The sequence below is a fragment of the Macrobrachium nipponense genome, chromosome 8 (assembly GCF_015104395.2).
Source record: "Macrobrachium nipponense isolate FS-2020 chromosome 8, ASM1510439v2, whole genome shotgun sequence".
Taxonomy (NCBI): Eukaryota; Metazoa; Arthropoda; class Malacostraca; order Decapoda; family Palaemonidae; genus Macrobrachium; species Macrobrachium nipponense.
In genome coordinates, this window is record NC_087203.1 from 77,587,309 (window position 1) to 77,613,899 (window position 26,591).

The window sequence follows — 26,591 nt, forward strand, 5'->3', positions numbered from 1 at the left end:
AAATAGAGAAAACTCCATAAATTTTATTCAAAGCACAAATACAAATAAGTAAAAATTTGCCTCTCAACTTACTCCCGCACTATATGTTCATCGAGATGGCAAACAATTTCTGTTTTCCAAGGCCTCTGTAAAATCTTCGTACTCCCTCTGTTTATATGAAAGCTCATCAACACTGTCATTAACCATGTTCAAGATGTGCTTCGCGATGATTGAGTCTCCTTTAACGTCTTCTCTGTGGTGTAGAGCATCAGTCATCTTTCCCTCCAGCTTCTCTTTGTACTCCAGAAGCTCTAGCAGAGGACAATATCCTTCCGATACCTGCAGTGCGCTTCTGCTCAAAAGCGCAGTTGGAGTTTCCGGTTCCACGCGGAAACTCGCGTAGAAGTCCACGCCAAGGAAGGTCCGATTGAATTTCTCTAGGCGTTCGGATTCATCATTTTCAGAGGCAGTTCTTCCAGAGGGACTCTGGAAAATTGTCAGAAGAGCGTGCGCTTGAGTCTCCTTCAAAACTTGTATTACCCAGCTGAGAAGATCCTTCAAGTTCTGAGCTAAGGGAAGCAGTTGTTCCACACAAGAACAATCAACTGGAAAAAAAAAAAAAAGTTAAATAAATCCAGTTAATAGGTACTGGCAGATATTCATGGAGCTTACAATTAGTTGAAATAATGACTTAAAGGTATTCATACATGGTTTTAAATTTAAATTTCATTCTGCATATAATTAGATTACCGTAAATTGAACCTTAGTAGAAAAAGTCCAAACAAGCATTGGATCATTCAGATAAAAGTCCCCAGCAACTTTGTTGCAGAAATAACGGACTAACCTAGTACTGATACAGAAATGAACTAACCTAGTACTGAATACGAATAACTAACCTAGTACTGATACAGAAATAACCAAGTGACGTACTATCTTATGCCTGGCCTGATATGTATTTACAAACATTTTACTATGCACAATAATTAAACTTAATTCGATAGATTCCTGATATGTACCAGTCACTGAAAATTTTTTTTACAATTTTGCAGATTAAGTATGCTTCTCTTACTATGCAACAGTAAAAAAAAAAAAAAAGATTCTTGGTACCTGTCACTCTGGAAAACATTTATATTACATGACTAATTTAAAAATTAAACAATTATTGCTTAAAAGCAAACTCCATTCGGATTACATTCAGATTAAAATAAAGGCCACAAGTCTAAAATTATTGCATTCTAATTCCGTCCGGCTCTAATTTAATTATTTCATAAGTTTCGATGAACTTATACGTTGCCAAGTGTTTTATGAATACACTTTGCGGCATTTCATGGATCAAAGTGTAATTTAATGATATTAACTTACGCTGCTCTTCCCCAAACGATCTGACAGTTGTCTTGCTTCCCAGGACAGGCTTGGGACCTGGAATATTACGAAAAAATTACTTCATTGTTGTGCAGTGTTGATCTACAGCAGTCTTCCTAGAGGAGTCACTTCCACCCAATATTTCAAGGTAGCAAAAAATGATCCGAAGAAAATATTGATATGGCAGAAAAATTAATCTATTTTACCATAAAGTGGTAACTACTGAACTACCAAAGGTTTAAGCTGTTCCCAGTGTGAGAATTTGCATACTTCAGTTAGCAAAACAAAAATTTTGCTTCGAAATGTTAGAGCATTTTTTTTGCTTTCCACGCCAAAATCAATACTAGGTTTCGTAGTTTTTGCTTTCTGCGCTAAATTATAAAGTGCTTAACTTACAAGGCAGGCTTTTTAGTCTTTCCAGCAGGTTCTCGAATTTATCAGTTCTGTTGTTCATCTCTACCACCATCTTGCGTATGCCAAGCAGAGTAGCCTCTGCCAAACTTTCGTCATTTTCCACGTTAGCCATGAAATGCGCAGCTTCAGTTACTTCGTTAGTTAGGTTCTTGTGAAGTTCGTTCGTGGAATGGTAAGGGCAATCTTCGACCAAAATTTCACTCATTACGCTTTCGGAGCTCCTTCCCGATTCGGGCCCTTCAGTAGCATTATGACCCTGTATTCCCAACCGACTAATGTTGACGTGAATCTGCTCTATAGACGGTATCATCCGATGCATTCGATCAAGAAAGTTAACTTCGCCGAAGGCATCGCTTGATCTGCCAGTATGCTTTATATCTTCGACTTTTGAGGAATTTTTGTGATGCATCTCAACATTAACGGCTGCCTTAGTTTGGGCGCGCTCAGCAAGACCGGATAACACCCAGAGAACATCGTGCACTTCCTTAACTTTGGGAATTAGCTTCGCGCTACAGTTACACAAAGCTGCAAATATAAAATTATTACCAATGTATCCTGAAATAGATATTTAACAAAGGCTAATATGAACACTAACTGGAAACTTCACATTTAAGAGTTGCTCTTCTAAGTTAAGAATCGTCAGTATCTTTCAATTCATAACTTGAAGTTATACTTTACTTTAGGCGAACAAGTTTTAGTACTTACGTTCGATGTTTTTCTGTAGCTGTAGCATTTTCAGAGCATGGAGCCCCGTGAGAACTGAAATTTAGATAAGGCGTTAGGGCAATTTAGTTTCAGAAAATATAATATATCCCGATACAGATAGTTCACGTCCTGAACATTAATCCGGAAAGCAACTTTCTAGAGATCTTTATTACCAAGTATTTGTACTTAAAACTTCATCCATAATAATTTTGAGAACTAACTAAACAAACTGCTATTAATAGTCATTCATTTTACGCACAAATGGTGTAAGTTAGATTATATAAAATGTGGGCTAAAAAGCAGTTATTAGATCCAAAACTACGTGGAACAAATTTATTTACGACGCAAATAATCACTACGGAATTTCGAAATCTTGTTTCTTTATTTCCAAAGGCAGAAAATAACAAAGATCAAACTCCAAAACTCCGCACAAGGAAAACTGTCTCACGGGATAACGAAATTGCTAAATTGAATTCTCCGACGATTCAAGCCATCAATGGCCGTAGGGCTACTAAACTAGGTTCAGGTACAGTTTTTTAGCTCCCGAAACTTTTCGAAAACGTACCTACTTAGTAGAAAAGATATCTAAGACTGTCACTAAGTGTTCTTGGAGGAAGCAATATTAAAAGAGTAATCATACCTGTATTATTGAGGCCCTTTACGTGCGTACACGCGCACAGCAGGAGAAAACCCAGGCAGAGTTTGAGGCTCCTTTTCATCTAAAGAAAAAATAAAAAGTATACGTATACCAACGGATAAGAGCCTAAGTGGTGGCGCATTACCTATACCAAATTATTGTAGTAAACAAAAATACTGAAAATTAAAAATAAAAACACAGTAATTATAATTGTATTAACGACCTGATCCTCGTTGGGTCCGCACCAAACACGCAGTACAACATTAAAGAATTTTTGGAATTAAAATTATAAAGATTTCTAACTACACTCCAGCCTCTGCATTCTTTTTAAGACTGTCTAAACCAAGCAGCACGAATAGCATTAACATGTTCAGCATGCCCCACTTCTCACTTTCATTTCCGAGCTTTATTCTATCAAAGATATTCCCAGTACTGTTGACCTCATATAAACATAGCGCAACGTCCCTGCAACATTTAAAACTACCAGGGCAAGTATGTATTTCCTTGGAAAGAACATTAAAATTACTCAACATTTATGTTTAACGTAAGTTTCTGAAATTTTGAAGAGTGATCGAGAACTATAGAAATAGTCCCAGATAACCTAATACTACACAACTGCCGATACAACTTCCCCGATAACCTAATGCTACACAACTGTTGAAACCGTAACGGCAGAAAGTACTTCCAAGAAATTTCAGTGGCTCGCTAAAAATCCATGCAAGATCTATTAGCATCAAATATTAATATTAGACTAAATAAAAGACTGCATCCGACAATTTTAGAACCCCTTGGTCGGTCAAGTACCCGGAGGCATGATGGCTACACGCATAAGAATTCTGGCAGAAATGAAATCTTCGAGAAGTTCCCCTGTATGAAGACCAAGTCCCATAGCTTACATTATTTTCGAGCAATAAGTGACTTCATACCCTGTGAAATGTTGGGTCAATACTAACCTACCTTAAGAACAATTTAATTATTTTCTCCGAAACAGGCATTGATAAGAGAAATTAAGTGAAATTAATAACAAATTTAGCATTGTGTGAATAACTGCTAGTCTCATGAAGGTTAACCTCTTTAAAACTCCTCAACTACCGTTTAACAAATATTTTCTGGTGTTCAAGTCCCCAATTAACAAAAACTTACACAAGGTGTACCTTTGACACCTTTATTTCCACGATAGTCGTCGTTTTCCTGCATAGAGTTCTTTGTTCCAGCCCACTAGTACGCTACTTCAACAGCATATTAAACCTATTGTTCCAATGGATATGTTAAACGCAAACCAAGGAATTGTACTGCATAGTGAAAGGATATTAAATGAACAGCTGCTGTTAACAATGAACATCTTAAACACCAGCTTATCAAGACAATTAAGGGCGTAGGTTAAGTTGGTACAGCACAAAACCCGAGATCCACAAAAATTTGTCAATTCATTAAGAGAATTACTACAGAACACAATTTCAGCATAACTAAAAACTCTAAAACTTAAGTTTTACAAAAGTTAAAGGCAATTATACCACTTGATAGCCCAAGACTAAACATCTCCCCCAATTCGCAGCAACAGTTTTATAATATATTTAATAGCCTTATGTAGCTCAATACCAGAACACGCTAACAACAATACCACCCTTGCCAGTAAACGAAACACCAATACTGACAGCACAGTGCTGTAAAATTAATCTATCTCGCCGCCTTATTATACAACCCTTATGTATAATCCTTTACAATACTTTATAACAAACCTACTTTCTGTTAACGTGAAATTTACAATAGCCTCTTCCTAAATTATGTTGCAATTTCTCAACATTAAAGATTTACCCATTAATGTTTAAGCCACATAAGTTCTGATATATTCATTCGATTTGGTGTCCCCACTAAATTAAAAGTAACTAACAGAAACCTCACCTTTGTCCACAAAATCTGTCACAATATTCTGAATGTCACTCTTGACTCCTAGCCGAGAGCAAACGAGACCAATAAACTCCAGAACTTGGGCGTCAAAAGAGCTAATGAGGAAAGAATTATTGCAGTGACCACAGCAGTTTCTCTAGTAATTAATAGGACAAACTACTTACCATTGCGAAATAGCTTAAGAAGATTAATGGCCAGAACAGTTCAACCCACAACCTGACAACAGAGGACGATGACTTATTCCGTTTGGGGTTCGACTACTGAAATCGATTCTTATTCAGGTTCAAGAGAAAATCAAGGATGTCAGAATACTGGAGGCGTTCACTACCACTAGTATCATATAAACAACAGATACTGGTTTTCATACAGTATTGCTTCTGGAGTAAACGTGAAAATTCTAAAACTTCTGTTCTTAGCATATAATGTTTTTAAAAGAGAGACGGAAAATAAGTTGACTATTTCAAAAAATTCGTCTTAATTTGAAAATAATTATAAACGGAAATAAAAAGGATTTCGCCAGTTTTAATAGTCACAAATCAATAAATAAATCGTTAAATCATAAAGTCCTTTTCCTGTCTTCCCCTTTTCTGGGAAAGCCCATTTACGTTTTGAATATATATAAATATATATATTATATCTATATATATATATATATATATATATATATATATATATGTGTGTGTGGTGTGTGTGTGTGTATCACTAAGTAGATGAAATTATTTCCTCGGGATAAGAGAGGGAAAGAGAGAGAGAAGAGGGTAAAGCGGATAGAGAGAGAGAGAGGAGTAGGACTTGAAATTGACCTTCCTACTCCATTACACAAACCCCGATTAATGGAAAGCTTTTGAAGTTTCCCTCGTAAATTCAGAGTGGCTTTTATATCTAGGATATTTATCATAATACAGTAGCAATCCATTTTCCAAACTGCAAAAGAAATCCCGTATTAGGGAGAAAAGGAAGGCGGAAAAAGCTAGGGGTATTTTTTCACTTATCTTCGGAATCATTTATAGCAGCGTCTGATAGGACAATATTTTCTTTTGGAATAACTATGTAAAAGGGTAAAAGAAATATTAATGGATGATTTTTCCAGGTAGTATTCCTCTCTAGCAGGAATAAGAGTATGCAAGGTAATAAAAATAAATTTAATAAATAGATAATGAAAGAAACAAAATAGAACTGATAAGAACACTCATATAAATGTGTGTATTAGTTGCGTAGATATATATATGTGTGTGTAAGTTGTATATATACTATATACACGCATATATATATATTATATATATTATATATATTATAATATATATATATTAGATATATATATCTGATTTTTTTATCACATCACCGTGATTTATACTACAAGTATTAAGCTACAAATCTCGTTTAATACCCAATTCGCTCGGGTTCAGTTCTCGTGTTCGAGGCCGTGAGTCGACGAACTTCTTATCAACTATAATAATTCCCCTTCGGTATACATATATAATTGAATCACGTAGATATGGATCGTGATGAATATATTAATAAAGGCAAAAGCCACGAAGGGAAAAGTGAAACACGGAATGGCTTGTTATCCCTGTCGACTTACTGTCCGTCACTTAACAGTCTTGGTATGTAGAGGACAGTTAGTCGAAAGGCCTAACAAACCACTCCGTGTTTCACTTTTTCCTTCGTGGCCATTGCTTTTATTTATATGAATGCATATGTTACCTTCCCGAGGTAGAGCGAATTGGATATCAAACGAAATTTTTAGCTTAATTCTTGGATATAATATATATATATATATATATATATATATATATATATATATATATATATATATATATATATATATATATCCTGCTTTATGTCTCGATTTCTGACACCGGCAAGGATTGAACCCACATACGGTGAATCAAAACGAGTTCGAATATTGCCTCATTGTCAGAATCTTTTCACTTCTTTCAATTAGACTACAGCTTTGCGGTAACCAGCGGTTCCAAAATGTGTAGAAATCGGAAGCTCAACGGGCAATGAATTTTATAACATGTACGTTTCTGGTAAAAAGCGGAGCCAGTAGATTATATATATATCATATATATATATATATATATATATATATATATATATATCCCATATATATATATATATGTGTGTGTGTGTGTATTTATATACTACGTATACATATGTGTGTGAGCGCTTTTCTCTTTGTTACTTACGGCTGAACTTGTTGCAACCTTAAAGCCCCTCAGTCAGTCAGAGCACTTCATAACAAGCATGTGAGCCGCTGCTAGCATAAAGATACCATAGTAAGCTATAATGTATTTTAAGGACTATCTAAAAGTCAGCACTAGCACATGGCTGGTTTCATCTACTATATACAAAAGAAGCACTTTGTTTACCCAGCCCTTGAAAGTACCAGATAGGAGGTGAGAATCATGGCTAACTTATCGAAAGCAAGACTATTATCTCAATTCTGGATGCATTTCCAGCAACACAAAATAGTGTTAGAAGTATGTTTTATACCCCATAAATAACTTGATGTGAATGTTAAAATGCCCCGCTTCAAATGAAGACAAACATTCAAAATTCATAAACATGCACTATTTTTTAATCAAGTCTTCATCCCATTGCCTATTCCAATTAATTTGGAAAATTTCTATGGTAATCCCTTATCGTTTCGAACTTTACATGTTAGAACAAAAAGATTAATACAAATTATAATGCTGAGGACAACAGAAAATAAATGAAGATGAATTTAAGAGTGAATAAATAACTTATTGACAATAAATTCACTTTGTTTTGTGTCGTATTCAAAAAATGGTGACATATGACAGCGTTATACATTAACAAACAAGCTGGAAGCCACAGTATCTTCAACAAAATGCACACAATAGAGGAATGAAAAGAAATGTTTTGAAAACAAACAATAGTGAAATCTTTCAATGAAATTCCATGAAGGAAATGGACTCACATTTTGATAATTCTTTTTGACAAAAATTAGCACGTAATGCTAACAATGATATTGAAATGCCCAACAGTAAACTGTCCATTGATACGCCTTGTTAACACAATACCTAATAGGGTAAGGTTCTGCCTAATGGCTCTAATGGGACGGCGTTAAACTGATTCCGGTCCTTCATCTTGTGCATACAAAGTGGAGCCTCTGCATTCGCCTTCCTTTATTGAAAGGGTGAAGATATTCAGGTTATATATGTGGGATGGGTATAATATATATATATATATATATATATATATATATATATATATATATATATATATGCATACATAATTATGTATACACACTAGGCGTGTCTGCGCATGGATGTTTGCTGATACCGGCCTAAATGGTGTTTACATTCTTTCGACATTAGGTCAGTAGTCATGATACTCGGCTCACCATTGTAACGACAAATCTCGATTCCCTGTCAAGGCCGTGAAATTTTAGGTAGATTTCGGTTGACCTCTGCAATGAATTGATGTTTGACAGTTGTTCACAGGAGCTTTTCGTAGGTATGGTGAAGAGACTAGCAGCCTCACTCAAAAATACTTGCTAAAAGCCATTACGATATTACCATCTGAAACCTTCCCATCTTAAGAGAAAAGACTAGATACATACATATATATATATATATATATATATATATATATATATATATATATATATATATATATATAAGGATGTATATATGTTTGTATGTATGTGTGGGTGTGTATGTACCACATACACTTTAATACGTATTGAGCAATTTCAGCCAAACTTGGTATACATACGACTTACCATCTACGAAAGAATACTGTTGGGGTACGATATCACTGGCACCAAACAGGGGCAGGGTGTGGGACGCGAGTGCAACGTAAAAATAACTGAAAACAACATATGTTAGTGTCTAATCCATAGTTTTCAATGTTGTTAAGATGAATAGTGGCACCCAATGAACTTCAAGTCCAAGTTCAATTCTGATATGGAGGAGGAGTGAAAGGGACAGGAAGATGATGACATATAAAAAAACCGAAAGCAGCAGACATTAGTGTCTAATCCATAGTTTCCAAGGTTGCTAAGATGAATAGTGACACTCCCAATACCCTTCAGTTCCAAGTTCAGCCCCAACAGGGAGAAAGGTGAAAAATAACCAAAATGACAGATATTAGCGTCTAATCCAAGTTCAGCCCAGATAAGCGAGAAGTGGGTGACATGCAAAAATAACTGAAAATGACAGATATTAGTGTCTAATCCATAGTTTTCAAGGTTGCTGAAACAAATGGTAACCCTCCCGATGCCCTTCAGGTCCAAGTTCAGCCCCAACAGGGAGGAGGATGAAAAGGGGATGACATGTAAAAATAACTGAAAATGATGACTGATATTAGTGCCTAATACATAGTTTTCGAGGTTGCTGAGATGAATTCCAATGCCCTTTAAGTCCAAGTTCAGCCCTAATAAGAAGGGTTGTGTGAGAAAGGGGTGACATGTAAAAATAACCCAAAACAACAGATATTAGTGCCTAATCCATAGTTTTTGAGGCCGCTGAGATGATTAGTGACACTCCTGATGCCCTTTAAGTACAAGTTCAGCCCCAATAGGAAGGAGGTGAGAAGTGGCGAAAAACAAAATGTCAAAATTGACAGATAGTAGTGTCTAATCTTAGTTTTTAAGGTCGCTGGGTTGGATAGAGTCAGACCTGATGTCCTTCAAGTCCAAGTTCAGCCACATTAGGAATAGCAGGTGAGAAGTGGTGAAATATAAGATGTCAAAAATGCTGGGCAATGTAACAGAAGCAACTATCTTAACATGAAAGGGAGAGAGTGAGAGAGAGAGAGAAAGAGTAAGAGGGAGAGAGAGAGAGAGAAGGCAGAGGTGGTTTGGGAGGAGAGAAAGTTTATCAGTTGTCATTCAAAGTGTTCCCAGGCAGCATTGCATTGGTTATATATATAGTATATACATACATATGTGTTTATTTATGCATATATATTTACGTATATATATATATATATATATATATATATATATATATAGATATATATATATATACATATACGTACAAGTACATACATATGGAAATGAAAACATGGTGATTGTTTCACAGAAATAAATTATATATATATATATATTTATATATATATATATATATATATACATATATATTATTATATATATATATATGTGTGTGTGTGTGTGTGGTGTGTGTGTGTATGTGTTGGGGAGAGAGAGGGAGAGAAAGAGAAGGGGGGGAGATACAAGAACTAAAAAAGAAACAAGCAAAAATAAGAAAAGGAACGTAGTAAGCACTCACGTCTTTTATTCCTTCGTCAGTCAGCAATGATATACGTAGCTGGTCGGGGGAGACCCCCCATGCCACTGAAGGAAGGGCCAAAACAAAATTGGGAAGCGCTATTGTTCCGTAAATCATCCTCAACTGCCGGGGATGAGCTGGTGCATCGAGGATTTTTTCCTGCAGATTAAAAGAAGTGATTTAAGGTCCATTTTGGCTTGAAATAAGACTACAGTTCCATGCGATGGGGCCATTACTGCAAAGTCTATGCGAACTATAATGGTAGTAATTATTGATTATTATTATTATTATCATTATTATTATTATTATTATTATTATTATTATCATTATTATTATTATTATTATTATTATTATTATTATTCTGTAAGTTTATTTTATTCTTGTTTTAAAGTTGGATACTTGTAATCCTTCTTTGTTTAAAGATGAAAACAAAAACATTGTTTTCCTTAACAAGACATATTCACAATATAGGATAAAGAATATCATCGGAGGTTCCTGGCAGATTTTTTAGGTCAACAATTTGGCAGAAGGGCCCGCTTAGAAACTTCCCAATCTTTATGGACCTGGCCCAGCTGTTTATGAATAGTTATCTCTTAACTATTATTATATTCTCTATGTAACTATATCCTCACTTTAGAATAAGATTTACTGACGCTGCATTGCCTGCTCTTGTTACTTAGCTCATCCAATGGGACGTAATTCCACCTGAGTGCCATCGGCCATGAGAAATATACAAAGGGAGCAAGTAGCTCTTGCGAGTCGACCGAACTGAATATCCTCTGAGGTTCACATCGAGGCCTTAACGAGGGTTGTAATGATTCCTTTGACCTGCCATTGCAGAGACGAAAGAGCCGCCAGACAGCGTTTACTGCCGGCCCCCAGCAGCGTGATGTTGTATTTCATCTGCATTCCCTCGTACAAGCAAATAACTTCCATTATCAGAGAGAATCAAATTGTCATGCAAGCATTTGGGAGAGGAGGTTGCAACTCCTGTCTCGAGGACTTTAATGCCCTGTCTGTCTGACTGTTCATGATGACTGGACTTCCATCTATATCATTTAGCCATATGACATTGGTTGATTAATGGTATATTTATGTAGATATCGCGTAGGGCACTGGTATTTGTATCTTTTGCTGTGAATAAATCCGCCAGCGAATTCCAGGACGCAAGAAGCTGGTTCATTAGTGATACTCAGCAGCATTGATTTAGGTCAGGACTTGGGTGGGTGACCACAGTGCCAGAAGCATGAACATTGGATAAGAAACCTCATTCTACAACTCAATGCACAAGAGATTGCTAGGGGAAGTTAGGAGCGATGTGTGACCAAGTATTGACCAAAATGAGAGGAGTAAAGGAAGCTTTGAGTACTCTTTGAGGCATTTTCTGCAGTAGAATATTGTCAGGTTTTATGTTAAAATCATTCATTTTCCAAAAGGAAGACCTAGTAACGCCAGCCAGGTCTCCAAATCTCACATTTTTTAACTATTTAAAATTTTTGCATTGCTCGCCTAAGTGAACTAGGCTTCCTTCCATTGCTAAATTAATGGAATTCCCATACCATCTTTTCTTTCCTTGTTGTAAACAACTTGTTTTCAAAATGCGAGTCTACGGATAGCTTTCGTCGTGGTTAAGTTCGGACTGATTTTCCTTAGCTTTACTGTTTTGAGATTAAAGAAAATATATGGTTTTGAAAACTGCGAGCGCCAACGGGTCATAATGGGGCTCCAAAAACTACTGCCAAATAAAGAGTAAGTACAATTTGGATGATGATATTGTTATATTTATTATGTGAAAAAATGCTATACATAAATTGTCAATACATATGATGCGCAAATTTATGGATGCGTATATGTTCATGAGAATGTTAAGATGAATAGAATTTTAGACATAACATTTGCTATCTAGGTATATAGTTGCATGAGCGAAGACCAGGATGAATTTTATAAAAGTGCTGAAGTGATATAATAACATTTAAAGATGGCTTAAAATAAGAGAACACATATCTCAAGGAAATCACAAACATATTTCACAAGGTTTTGCTTTAATTCTCCTTTCAATTTCTTTCCATCCTGTCTTCGAGCTTGTCGTCCTCTACAAAAACAAATATTGTATTTTCATCCGTCAATGGTCTCCCAGATTCTGGAACAATATAATTATGGTTGCATTCTCTCCCACAACCCCACCCCCTACGGACCTCTTTCACAAGTCCCTCACCCCTTACCCAGATTAATCAGACGCTGAATTCAGAATCAGTATAACTTAAGAAACGTTGGATTTAAAAACGGACTGTAATTCTACGTAAATGAATTTGATCATTTGTTCAAAACTGGAATATGCTTATTATGCGTTTTAATCGTAAGTATTCATTTTAACACGCGATTGCCACTTTATAAAGAAAATGCATGGTTGTCAGTCATCTAGTAGCTCTTACATATCTTCCTGCCGTGCCAACACGAAGTTGAGCACCCAGCAGGTATGAAAACCCCAGTATATCCCACATTGAGAACCCCAGCACCACGTTAGCGTACCCCAGGTTGAAAAAACCCGAAACAATAGAACTCTGAATCTAATTGGGATATCTCTAACCTGTTTCTGCCTTGCCTTTGGAATTTCCTCCCCAAATGAGATTTTCTGTCTTAGCATTTACCATGCCAATGGCCTCTTCGGGACCACAATAAGATTACACGCGTCATAGCAACCCCTCTGGCAAGTGGCGTTTTATGCTACACTTCAGACGCGGGAAAGGGAATTTCTCTCTAATATTCCCCTCGTTTCCCGCTCTATGGGAAGATCTGGATAACTTGTTCAAGCTCTGGTGAATTTTTATTGTTTTGCGGTAGCTTATAATTTATAATTATATATATATATATATATATTATATAGATATATATATATATATATATATATATATTATATATATATATTAGCACACGCATATTTTTGCCCCCTGTATTCGCGTCAATACTGGTATAATTCTCGTTCATTTACTGAATTTATATTTTTATCATAGGGAGGTAGATGGATCAGTGCCCTCAGATTGCGCAGGGTTTCAGGAAAAGAAAAAAAGAGGGGGGCTATCACCAATGGAAGGGAAAAGTACTTTATTAACTTCAAGAAAATAAAATAGAATTTTGCTATGCTGACTCTCGGACCTTTTGTGGTCTTTTGCCGCTAACACCAAGCGTGTCAAGTTTAATGTGCTTTGCGCTGTCTTAATTCGGTTCAGTCAGCATGTGGATTTTCAATTTCTGAAAAGATTCTTAGCTAGCAGGTTGCCTCGAGATAACGTAAAAGAATGTCGCACAAACAATCATCTCTTTGCTGGATGTCCTGTAACCTAAGAAAAAGGAGACACTGTATCATGAAATAAACAATACCGAAAATTATTATTATTATCATCATTATTCGTCGATGACCTAAGTTGTTGGGACGCCATGGTACTTTTTTTGCATCAATCAATCAATCAATCATTATTATTATTATCCGAAATGAACAAATTTTCATATGAAAGAAGCTTTATAATCGCATAGAAGTAAAGTCAGATTTCACACCGCGGTATGGCTTTCCGTGGAAAAAGATAAAATTGAATGATAAATCACTGAAGATAAATCTGCAAATAAAAAGGAGATGAAAAAATGCAACGGCATAAAAATCAGGTAATTGATTCCCAAACGATGCTGCCAACACAAGCGATTAAGCGCTTCCTAAAAAAAATTATAATTGCAAAAGTTGAGCCGAATTTGATTTAGGACCAATTTGCTGGAAGACCAAGTTAACGACAGGTCTAATTTGTGTTCGCTTTTAGAGTAGAGAGAGAGAGAGAGAAAGATAGAGAGACATGAAAGTTTGTGAGAGAGAGAGAGAAAGAGATAGTGAGATGATAGATCTTCCTCATCTGACAATTATTATGTGTTATCAACTAGAAACAAAAGTGCATATTAGTACAATCTCTTTTATCACCTATTTAATGTTTCCTTTCCTTTTAGTGTTTATTATATATATATATATATATATATATATATATATATATATATATATATATTATATACAAATATATATATATATATATTTATAATATTATATATATAATATATATATATATATATATAACTCATATGTGTGTGTGTTGTGTGTGTGTGTGTGTGTGTGTGTGTGTGTATAACTAAATCATGAAAGTTTGGAACGTGATAAATGCATAAATAAAAGGTATAAGCCCCCAGGGAAAGTGAAACACTGGAGTAGCTGCTGCAAGATCTTTCGACTCAACGTCCTTTACTTGCTAAGTAAATTACGTTAAGTCGAAAGATCTTGTAGCTACTCCAGTGTTTCACTTTCTTTCGTGGCTTATACCTTTATATATATATATATATATATATATATATATATATATATATATATATATATATGTGTGTGTGTGTGTGTGTGTGGATGGTGCGGTTGCGTAGGGGAAGGGTTGGTGCATATGTGGGATGGGTTGGTTGGCGGTTTTGTGTGTGGTGTGTGTGTGTGTGTATAGAATCTACTGGTTACTTTTTACCGTGTGGTATAGAATCTACTACTTTTTACCAGAATATTTGTATGAATAGCCACAATGCCTCCATAACTTCTCGAATTCTTCGTGTTTTTCCGGATACGAGTGTCATTGCAAAGCCTTAGATCCAAGTGCAAAATATTGCACTTGGATCTAAATTTGTCAGTTGATAATTTGCTTTTAGATCCATAGGCTAATCAAAATTCAGTCTTTGCGAACCTTCTATAGTAAACACTAATTGATGAAGCTAGAATTTACTCTTGACACATGTCTGACTTTATAAGGAATAAACTGGATTTACTAAACTCGTAAATTTGAAACATTCCAGTCGCCTTTGACACATCTAAAAGGAAATGACACAGCTATAATGTGTGTGTGTGTGTGTGTGTGTGTCCTTAAATCCACGGTAGAAAGGTGAGTGATGCTGGGGACTTTGGGACAAGTATTTTCCTAGTTTATTTCTACATTCTCAAGCTCACACTGTGTGAACTTATGAATGTAGAAATAAACTAAGAAAGTACTTGTTCCAAAGCCCCCACTATAGGTGTGTCATTTCCTTTTAGCTGTGCCTAAGGCTACTGGAGTGTTTTAAATTGCGAGTTTAGCAAATCCAATTTATTCCTTTTAATGTCAAACATGTTTCACCAGTAAATTCTAGCTTCATCAGGTAGCGGTTTCGCAAAGGCTGAATTTTGATTAACCTATGGATCGAAAAGCAAGTTATCAGCTGACAAATTCGACGGGCTGATAGCACAGATTCGTTGATCTGCACGACAAAGTATGTTTTCCTTTCTCTCCCTCACATCCTGGAAGGGCACGAAGACTTGAAGCTTCCTGGTCATTATCATTTGGTCATTTTGCTTGATAGCTATTTTCTGGGGGGGGGGGTTTTTTCGTTTTTTTTGTGGCCCGTCGAGTAGTTCTGTTAGGTATAGTGTGGCCATTTAATAATCTTTATCTGAATACAAAATGTAATCGGATGATGCTGATTATTCGTTTTGATTGAGAGACTAAGTAAACCTCTTCAGAAACGGTCGAAGCTTGACATTCTATACGATTTTAGCCCTCCACTTCAGGTCTTCGGTTGCATGTTTCTTATGAAAACTTGTTTTCTTTGTCATTGCAGATGTCTTCAAATAAAACATAAAGTTCTTAGTATGTATGGTCTCGATAAGCCATATCTATGAAAGCAATTCACACTGACTGCCTGTAGAGTTGTTTGGCCTTCTGAAAAAGCAATGACTCCACAAGGTTTCATTGCAATAAGAGGTTAAGAGTTTATTGGCAAACGTTGCAGTTGCTGGTTTTCCGTTTGATTTTGTGTAACATCTACAAACTAATACTGCATCTTTGCCAGTTCTTGAAAATATCTTTAAAGCAATGGTTTTTTAATAGACTTAAAGAAGTGTTCTGTCCAATGTATATGTATTACTCCATCTGTCTATCGGTCTTTGGTTTTAGCAACACTTATGCTTCCTTATTGTAAGCTTTTTAGTTTTCATCAGGGTATTCTACCTTTTTCCTTAAGTCTTCTCTCTGGATACTTAAGTTGTTATCTTTTTACCTCTTATTTCTTCCCTCACTGTCTTTCTACGAGGAATGAGGCCGCGGGAGGTAAGGCACCCAAAACCTCATCAAGTCATAACTCACGACTCTCTCTCTCTCTCTCTCTCTCTCTCTCTCTCTCTCTCTCTCTCTCTCTCTCTCTCTCTCTCTCTCTCTCTCAACATGCTTGTCTTTCGTCTTCGCACGTATTCACGTTGTTCTGTAATATGTCGTAACTCCTCATGAGTCATATACTATTGATGATATCTCTCTTTGACGTTTATTACATAATTCCTCTCGTGTGTTTGTCTTGAATTTAAATCATCATTATCAAATAAGTCTTATATTACTACTGAATAGCTATTTCATATAATTCCTATCCTAACCCCATTTCCATAACCTAGAAACCAAGGGCTCTACAAAGTTAGATAGACAAAGACACATTTGGAAGAATTCAGTTATTATTATTATTATTATTATTATCATCATTATTATTCCATGTAACGATTAAAACTGAATGCCATTTCATGTAATGTTTCTCAGTATAAGAGTTTTCATATTCCTGAAATTGTGGCTCCTGTGAGCTCGGGGGAGAGAAAGAATGGGAAGAGTCCATTATCCACCTTCTCTTTCTCTCATGATTTATTGTCGTATGTTTTCGGTGGGGGCGGTGTCTTTTATCTTCTCAGTATGGGGTAACTCTGTGCCAATGATTTTAAATCTTCATGGTCTTCTGGAGAGAGTTTGGAGTCCTTTCTTCTTTATTCCGATATGTCTCCCTATGACAAATATAATTATTTTATTTATTTATATATATATATATATAGATATATATATATATATATATATATCATATATATATGTATGTATGTATTTGTATGTGTGTGTGTGTATGTGTGTTTAATAAGACAAAATTTGTTATTCAATAGGCGCCATAATCATACTCTACCTGCTAAACATTAGATACAGTATAATAAGAGTTGGAAATTACAGTATGTAATTTGGTATTAGATTTGCCGAGACATAATTACACAAGTAATAGGTATAGTTCCCCGAAGCTGCGTGGTTGCTCTGTGTCAGCTGACAGGAGTAATGCCCATTATAGTACGAAATAGTGACGCTGGAACAGCTGTGTGTATGTATGTGAGAGAGAGAATGTCAGACTATTGAAGAGCAATCGTGCACAATTTCACTAAGCTTCAGTATTTTCTCTTTGCTTCTGTTTTCTTTAGTTTTGATAACCCTCTATCTTTCAAGAATGAAATCTGTCATGTCCTCCTGGGTTCAGCCTCATTTTATTTCTTGCCATTCTCTGGCGTGGGTTAGAGAAAATTACTGTTTCTCGCTTGAAAGTAGGTGAGAGTGATTTTTCTATGAACTTGATAACTTTCAGTCAGTAACAATGAACATTGATGCTGAAACAGAGAATAATTTCAGAAGTAATCCTTATCTTTTCAAAATATAGTCATCCTTGCTATTGCGCCCAATTGCAATGCAAACTTTGCTATTGCGACCCCGTCTCAGTACTTATCATAACATTACAATCAGATATAAAAAAAAATTTTGCTACTTCATCTCTGATTCAAAGGTAATCTTTTGTTTCACCTCCCTCAGTTGTATGTTTGTGACCCACCCATTTAGTAAAGATATTTTCCAAAGATGATGTCTATTATTTTCCTCTGGGATTTATTGTACTCTGGCTTTATTTAAGGAAATGATTGCTAATTCCTGTATTTAGCCTTTTTATATTCATAAAATTACGGTAAGAATTCTTTGTAAAGATATCGAATTAATAAAGGGCCCAAAGATCATGAGTCTGCTATCAAGGGCGGAAAATATGCAAGTTAGAAAAACAGTTGCTATCTCACTTTCTCTCCCCATGGATTGGACTTCTTTTCATGTTGTGGTTTATGTCTCTGCCACTCCATGAAAATAACGCACTTTTCAATCCTCTGCGCCAACTTTTTGCAGTGCTCCTCTCTCTCTCTCTCGTCCTCTCTCGTGCTCTCCGTCTCTCTCCTCTGCTCTCGTTGCATAAATATGGCGTGAAACAATTTATATTTTTACGAGTGAGAAATCTCTCCCATTCACCTCCTCGAATGTGAAAAATTCTTCCAAAGGGATTTTCGGATTGGAAGTTATCCAGCCCTGAAGATTGTCATGACTGTATGAATAGGAATACGCTTCTATATCTCTCTGCTTTTGTCTTTTCGGTCCCCCTTTCGATCTTGTATATGTACGTGTGCGTGTGTACGTGAGTACGTGCGTAATGGTGGTGTTTTACGAGCACGTTTTCCATTATCTTTCAGTATGTCGATGCCGAAAATTATTAATATATATATATATATATATATATATATATATATATATATATATATATATATATATATATATATATATATATATACTATATTATACATAACTAAAAGAGAAAATTATATGTAATCGGGGGGCAGACTTAACCAGAATATACAGGAAAATTCTAAACGTCATTTCTCTTACCTAGTTGTATTTAGTACATTCAACACAAGTTTTAATGCATAATCTGCTTTAGTTTACTCCTGAAAAATATTTTGCTCTTCCGTTTAAGCTGCTAATGCTGATAATGAGCATGCGTGAAACAGGTAATGCAAATAAAACTCTGACCCGACAAGACGTACTAGTCTTAAACAGACGCACACACATACTATATATATATATGATACTATATATATACATATATATATATATATATATATATGATATATATATATATATATATATATATATATATATATATATATATATATATATATATAAAGAGAGAGAGGAATTGCAAGTGTCCGTTAAGAGCTAACTAGCATCCGTAACTGAAATTGGTAACAATGTAAAAAAATAAAAAAATAAAAATTCTACAAGATACCAGAAAGCTTGAGTGTGTGATAGCGCATTTCCTTGTTAGTAATACACACCATTCTTAGCATGGTGTTATTTAATCATATGGTAATTTTTTATAACTAACAGTATGACAATCTAATATTTTGCATAACTTATATAAACAGGATTAAGGTAGGCAAAACAGATTAAATTTTATTTTTCGGGAAAAGCCAAAGACTGACAAGAATATTACAAGATGAATTAGAGAGAACGCGATAAAGAGAGAGTGTAAGTAGATAGTATGGTTTTTTCATAATGTGATCATAAGAGCCACAGACTTATGGAAATGCCAAAGAAAGGATGAGAGTGAGAGGCATAAAGAAAAACAAAGACGAAATTTTCACACCATTGATAAACCTTCCATATGCCTAATGTCGTTGCTGATTTAACGTGACAAGTCCCTGCATTATGAGCATTACCAACTCATTTCATGCATAGGGCGCTGGCCAGCCGAAGCCCGGTCCTGCAGCCCGTTATGGAGGTGGTCGTTTATGTTGCTTCTGTCATTTCCTATTAGCAGTGTACGTCGATGAACCAGGCTAGTGGGAAGACTTTCTCCCAGCATAGAAATCTCACCATGGAAATTTTCAGCTTTGTTCATCTTCCTTTAAAGCTAATACGTCAATATTTGTTTTGGGCAAGCTAGCCTTGACTTCAGAATCATTAATAATCGTAATCTCATTTCTCATGGCTCTACATTTCTTTCAGTTTTCAGCATTATTCTCTCTCTCCCTCTCCAGTTCATAATCAATAATCATAGTCTCCTTCCTCGTACCTACTGATTTCTTTCTCAGTATTACTCTCTCTCTCTCTCTCTCTCTCTCCTCTCTCTCTCTTAATTCAGTTCATCATTAATAATCATAATCTCGTATCTCTACATTTCTTTCTGTTCTCAGCCTTATTCTCTCTCTCTCTCTCTCTCTCTCTCTCTCTCTCTCTCTCTCTCTCTCTCTCTCTAGTTCATCATTAATTATCATAATCTCCTTCCTCGCACTTCCGCATTCTCTTCTGTTTTCAGTATCTCTCTCTCTCTCTCTCTCTCTCTCTCTCTCTCTCTCTCTCTCTCTCTCTCAGTTCATCATTAATCATAACCTCCCTCCTCGTACCTCCGCATTCCCTTCTGTTTCTAGTATTATTCTCTCTCTCTCTCTCTCTCTCTCTCTCTCTCTCTCTCTCTCTCTCTCTCAAAAGGTTAAATCTTGCTGAAATAAAACGGTCCCATTCATAAAATTTCGAGATGAGTAATGTTGTCAGGGAAACTTTGATATAAGAGTTTATGAAACTCGTCGAAAATAAAACTTTAGGGTCAATTTGTTTCATTTTTCATGACCACAATAAACGTCACGGGAATGAGATAAATCTAGGTCGTATCTCTGACGACAGTATTTATTAGAACAGCTTTAGAAACATTTTCTTTATAAAAATCATAATTTCGAATACCGCTAGCACACCGATATTGCTCCACTTTATATATATATAAATATATATATATATATATATATATATATATATATATATATATATGTATGTATGTATGTATATATACATCATATATTCTAACAGTGTTTGGTATGAACTAATATTTACATGGTTCAAGACCATACGGCTACAATATGTATAATATAGTGATAATCATTTTGTACCGCATACCCGCATTTTCAAGTTAGTGATAACGGCTCTAGAATATTATACCTCTCCATTGTGTTTAAGTAAGGGAGGAGAATGCAAGCCCCATGACCCTGATCTACATCTCAGGATTGGAACATCTTCACAGAAGATTTGAACCGACTACTAGTAAAGTAGTCTGGTGGCGGTCTCATGCTGACAGGTTATGGCTTCTTCGTATGGTTACTGGGGCAGGGATGGGAGGGAATGCTGTTGTTTATTAACCAATAGCGTCCGAGAATTCATAACGGCAGTAATTCCTTGTTATTTCTACTTTCATTACCTATAACTGCTGTTCCTATTGCTTGTGGTAGCAGTAACAGTGTTGGTAGTAAAGAAAAAAATTTAATACCCTGCATGCTTAGGGGTTCATCCATATCTTAGTTAACGAAGATAAACCTTAATAAACAAAGTTGTTAAGTAGATTTTGAGAGCGAAATCTTCCTTCACATATGTTTGGCTTTACTCGGTACATTAAAGGATGCCTGTGAAAATTACAGTGCAGATGTAGAAGGATATCTCTCTCTCTCTTCTCTCTCCAACTCTCCTCTCTCTCTCTCTCTCCTTCTCTCCATCGTTCTCTCTCTCTCTCTCTCTCTATCTCTCTCTCTCTCTCTCTCTTATATATTATATTATATATAATATATATATATATATAATATAATATAATATTAATTATATAGATAATACTAATTAATTACTTATATATTGTATATAATAATTACTTTATATAATAACTAATATGGGTACTTACGTATTTTGACAAATGTAGGAATCGTTAGAAGTATGATTTAGATATGAACAGAATTTATTGACGGTTTTCAGTTTTACATAGCCATCTCTCGAACAGCATCCCAAAAATATTACGATTTGAGTGCAGAAGTCAATCACCGAAAAAGCAGCCTTAACAAACAACACTCAAAGACGAGATGTCTTCCAATATTTACATTGCCAGATGATGTCTTTAATTCGTATGTATTTAAGAGGCCGGTCTTTGTTCTCTTCTTTGGGGTTTTAGCTTCCTCTATTTTTCATTCACCCTTCACCCCTTCCTTTTCCTATTTCCTTTGGGTGTTGTGTTGCCAGTCCATTGGCCTTTCAGTATTTCAAGAAAACTATTAGGATTCTTTCAGTGGCTCCTCTTGCACGTTTCGTCCTGGGGAAAGAAAGAGATCTGAATGAATGGGTTTTCCCAGCAAGCGTCAGAAAATGAAAATATGTATGGAATGCGATCTTTAATACTCGTGTACGAATGTAACCCTTTGTTTTCATATCTTTTAATATTTATCATCATTCCCTTCGGCTTCCAATTCTTTTCACACAGGGTATGCTATTCTTTTTTTATTCATTATCATTTTCTTCGGTTTCCAATTCTTTTCACACAGGGTATGCTATTCTTTTTTTTATTCATTATCATTTTCTCCAGCTTCCAACTCTTTTCACACAGGGTATTCTCTTCTGTGCCAAAAGAAAAACTTCAACGATACTATCAAGATTTACAACCCCATGAAATACAGCTCGATTTGAAGACAACATGAGAGGTCTTTGAGGAGCATATCTTGGAGAAGAGCTACCCTTTGCCACTATAGAGATGAACCCATGGTTCTGTTGCAAACCAAATTAACGACGTTCCTCATTATGAAGAACAGCACGATGCGAGGGAAGGTAAGCAAGAATTTCCCTGTTGGGAAGGAAACTATAAGACCGTCAATAATTCTTAATTTTGCGATACTGCTACTCCTTTGCAGACCCATTTAAGCAACCAACGTGACCAATAAACATTTCAGCGTTATGCTGGCGTCCAGGACACCGACTGACAAAAATTATCTATAAATATCCGCATGGCACTAACGTGCTAATGATGGAGCATGTGGAAAATGGATTATTGTGTTACAATGAACAAATATACACCTTGAAGATACTGTCACCTAAAAAAACCGTTAATACAGTCGGTGAAAGATTAAGCGCTGTTTTCATTATTATTTTCAATACTATTTACGCAGAAGACAAAGAGGAATAATAGCTTTCGCCATAGATGAGGATGAGGCCCTTTCCTGTGTACTAAATCTTAATATTTTGTTAGGAATACACTTTAAAAGACTGAAACTTTACGGGAATTGCTGCTCTCATTGCCAGAATGAATGAAACTGAAGGAGAATCTCTAGTTGTTGTTGAAGATGAAGCTGGCTGTGATCCAGCACGGGCTCTTGCCTTTGAGCAGACCGTGAAATAAAAATTTCACAGACCATTGCTTTATATCCTGCTTGATCCCCTAATTACTTGATCATTCTGTTTTAACGTAATTAGCTTCCAGGTCACCGCCCCCCGCAACCACATCGCCCGTCCGTTGCTCACAGGCCAAGCAGGTTTGGGGTTACTCCTGTCTGTGTGTTTCAAGGTCAGGTATTTGACATTCCATCAATCCAGGGAGCAAGTTTGGAATATTTGCCTAACGCATCTGGAGTGTTCGTTTTCCCTCGGGCCGGACCCACTAAGTAGGTCTGCTCTGAGCATAGCGCTAGCTGTCATTTATCGTATTCAAAACGTTGAAGTATATTACTTAAGCAACTGTCTGTATCGAGTTAAAAAGAACCCGCTCCGTTACTATACGGCACTTCTTGTTATTGTTCAAATATACTTTGAATATTGAAACTACGAATTTAGAAGAGGATCTAAATTAAATCATTCTTATTTTCTGGACTATGCTGTCTTCATGCAAGAAATATCTGCTGTTCAGATAAGGAAACATGAAAATGTGTAATTTGTCCTCTCAAAGTAATTTTGAATATCTAAGGATCTTGGTTATAAACAGTATAATTTTGCTAAGCTTTCTATAAATCACTCTATAAGAAACAAAGGTTGGGTAAATCTGGCCTATGCATTTTGCTTACGTGAGGGAACGGGAAATTTTTTTCTTTTTTGGGGGGGATAGGTAAAAGTATCGAGGAATACAAAAGAGCCGTTAATATAAATGCAATGGTCACGCATTATTGGAACTCGACCATATAATGAATTTCATGAAAGGTAAACTGATACTCATATTGACTTTACAATATATACATATACATATATATATATATATATATATATATATATATATAATATATATATATGTGTGTGTGTGTGTGTGTGTATAGTAGAGTTAATGTGAGTATCAGTTTACTTTTCATGAAATTCAATATACGGTCGAGTTCCCAAATTGTGTAGATATTGCAGGTTACATTAACAATTTTATTGTATCCTTCGCAATTTTTATCAGCAATCTATTCCCGTCTCCCTCATGTAAGCAATATATGTATATATATATATATATATATATATATATATATATATATATATATATATATATATTTGTGTGTGTGTGTGTGTGTGTGTGTGTTTGAGTTTATGAAATATTCATACACACACACATATGTGTGTGTGTGAACGTAACTCCAACGTGTGGACAGTCTTACCTGGTCTAGGAATGATAGCTTTCTCTAGCGATAAAACGGGAATCTCGCTCGTTATAGAGATGCCAATTGCCATTAACCCGCCAACGAAGAGGTACCCACAGGTCTCGATGAACTGCAAATATGGAAAAAGAGTTGAGCAAATATAAGTCGAACACTCTCTCTCTCTCTCTCTCTCTCTCTCTCTCTCTCCCATTATGCGTTTCGTTTACTAAATAAATTTGGCAATTTCTTGCTAATTGTTAATTATAAGTAAGATACTATATGGTGAGCAGGTACTGGGAAGAAAATATCTATTTGATAAAAGGTAGTTTCAGAAATAAAAAAATTCATTCCAACAAACACTGTATAATGTGTATATAATATATATATATATTATATATATATTATATTATATATATAGATATATATATATATATATATATATATATATATATATATAATATATATATATATATATATGTAAGAATTACATTATATATAAACCAGTGACCTGGGGTCATGGCATTAGGAGGGTTTTACGTGACCAAAGCAGACCTAGATTACGCTATGCGCTGTCTGCAGTAGCCTGATCTAGCTCTAAGCTTTGTCAACATTTTTATGTTATGATAACTTTGCACAACAACTTCCATGGGAAGAGGTTGACCTGTTAACCTACTCGCCCGGAAACTTGTAACTTCCGAGCCGGCAGACTACGTATGTGTTTTTATATGAATTGCTGAGATAGCTAATGTTCCGCTATCGACGCGATGCTTTAGAATGGCAGTTTCCACGCCAACTATCAAACATATCGGTCGTCCGACCGAGCTGCATCTCCTAGTATGGAGTTACAAAATAAAGTTGTTAACTTGTTCAACTAGCCTGTTTGAATCATCTCCTCTAGACAAGAAAGACCTCTCTACTAAGATATCCAAGGGAGATGAGAGGAACCAAACATTACTTACGGATAACAGCCGTAAGGGAAGAACAAAAAGTCTATCGCCAAGCGATACGACATTAGAAGTGGTGGCAGCGAATAAACGAAGAACATAATTAACAAGACCCATATCAGCCGACCGAAGGTCTACAAGAACTAACTTCCACCTTCAACATCAAACTAAACAGAGGAAACAGGGATCTTCAATCAACGCAACAGTTTATGAAGACGCAACTATGTCCTTCATCGAGAGGAATACAAGCATTTTTAACACTGACGTTTGAGCAAACTGTTGTCACTTATCTTCGAGAATCTACACCGGAACGAGAGCAGCATTGAACATCAAACGGAAAGAAGAAAACAAAACACAGGGAACATCACCCGTTCACGAGCAAGGACGCAGAGTGGACAGCTATACGCAGTAGTGCAAGGACTGGAGGCTGTGACGTCATCAATCTTGGCCTTCCCAGAGCATCGTACACGAGAGAAGACCGTGACGTATCACGACTTCCGACGCGAGACGTCATCCCTATGTCGAACAATCCGTTCGCAATATCAATCTGGTAGCTCTAAGTACCCAATTTTTATATATTCAGGTCTTTTTCCTCACTGAAGTGTTTGCTTCATCAAGAGTCGAATTCGTTTTCCAGTAATTTCAGGGGTGAAGTTGTTCGCCCATATTAATCTTCCTTCATTACAGAACCTATCTTCAACTACGAGGTTCTCGCCCGGCAGATTAATTTTTTTTTCTTTTCTCGTTGTCATTAACCATTTCTTCTTGCAGGAATTCTCCGTATAATATTTTATCATATTGATCTGTATTTTGTATCTTTTGGGGATTTTCCTATTATTATAACACACTTATACAGTACATTGCTTATGCGTTTTACGTAGTGGTCGAGTGTACTCTTATAGATATTTTTGATAGGATTGCAAGGAATAGAAGTGATAAGAAAAAAGTGAAAGCCGAATGGCAACCAATCCGGCTGGCAACCCCAACGTGGTGACTCTCGTTAGCGCGAGGTCAGCGATTGTCCCTTTTCAAGTCGGGTCAATGGGTTCCTGCTCAAAATGTTGAGGCATGGATCTCATCTGTAGACGCTCATTTAAATGCAAAAAGCATCACAGACCCAGCAGTACAATTACAGGAGGCCAAGAGCTTCGTTGACTTTGCGAAAGGCGACGCAAGTGCGTATCTAAGGGGGGTTTCTTTCCAAGAAGAGCTTACATGGGACGAGTTCAAAAAGGATTACGGTACGTGTATGGGGGTGAAGAGGCTTTAGATGTAGTATTGGC

At 35.9% G+C, this 26,591-nt stretch overlaps 2 protein-coding genes and 1 pseudogene across 2 annotated transcripts in view; 1 reads left to right on the plus strand and 2 right to left on the minus strand.

The window, feature by feature from the left end:
* The window catches only part of LOC135223138 (uncharacterized), a 136,154-nt gene that overhangs the window by 34,250 nt on the left and 75,313 nt on the right, over window positions 1-26,591 (plus strand). The gene's annotated exons all lie outside the window — the stretch shown is intronic.
* LOC135222865 (uncharacterized) lies at window positions 9-5,303 on the minus strand. Its single transcript, XM_064261211.1, has 6 exons — window positions 5,170-5,303; window positions 3,101-3,179; window positions 2,461-2,514; window positions 1,738-2,280; window positions 1,342-1,398; window positions 9-584 (listed from the first exon to the last, which is right to left on the minus strand). The coding sequence occupies exons 1-6, from the start codon at window positions 5,170-5,172 to the stop codon at window positions 88-90; spliced, it is 1,233 nt and encodes a 410-aa protein (XP_064117281.1). The 5' UTR covers window positions 5,173-5,303; the 3' UTR covers window positions 9-87.
* LOC135222866 (nose resistant to fluoxetine protein 6-like) overlaps window positions 21,718-26,591 on the minus strand; it is a 38,167-nt pseudogene continuing 33,293 nt past the window's right edge.

Excerpts from the sequence above, each read along its gene's own strand:
- LOC135222865 (XM_064261211.1), bottom strand. Across the intron at positions 2,281-2,460 it reads GCTACAGAAAAACATCGAAC|CTTTGTGTAACTGTAGCGCG; the intron begins GTAAGTACTAAA and ends TTATATTTGCAG. Across the intron at positions 1,399-1,737 it reads AAGACTAAAAAGCCTGCCTT|GTCCCAAGCCTGTCCTGGGA; the intron begins GTAAGTTAAGCA and ends GTAATATTCCAG.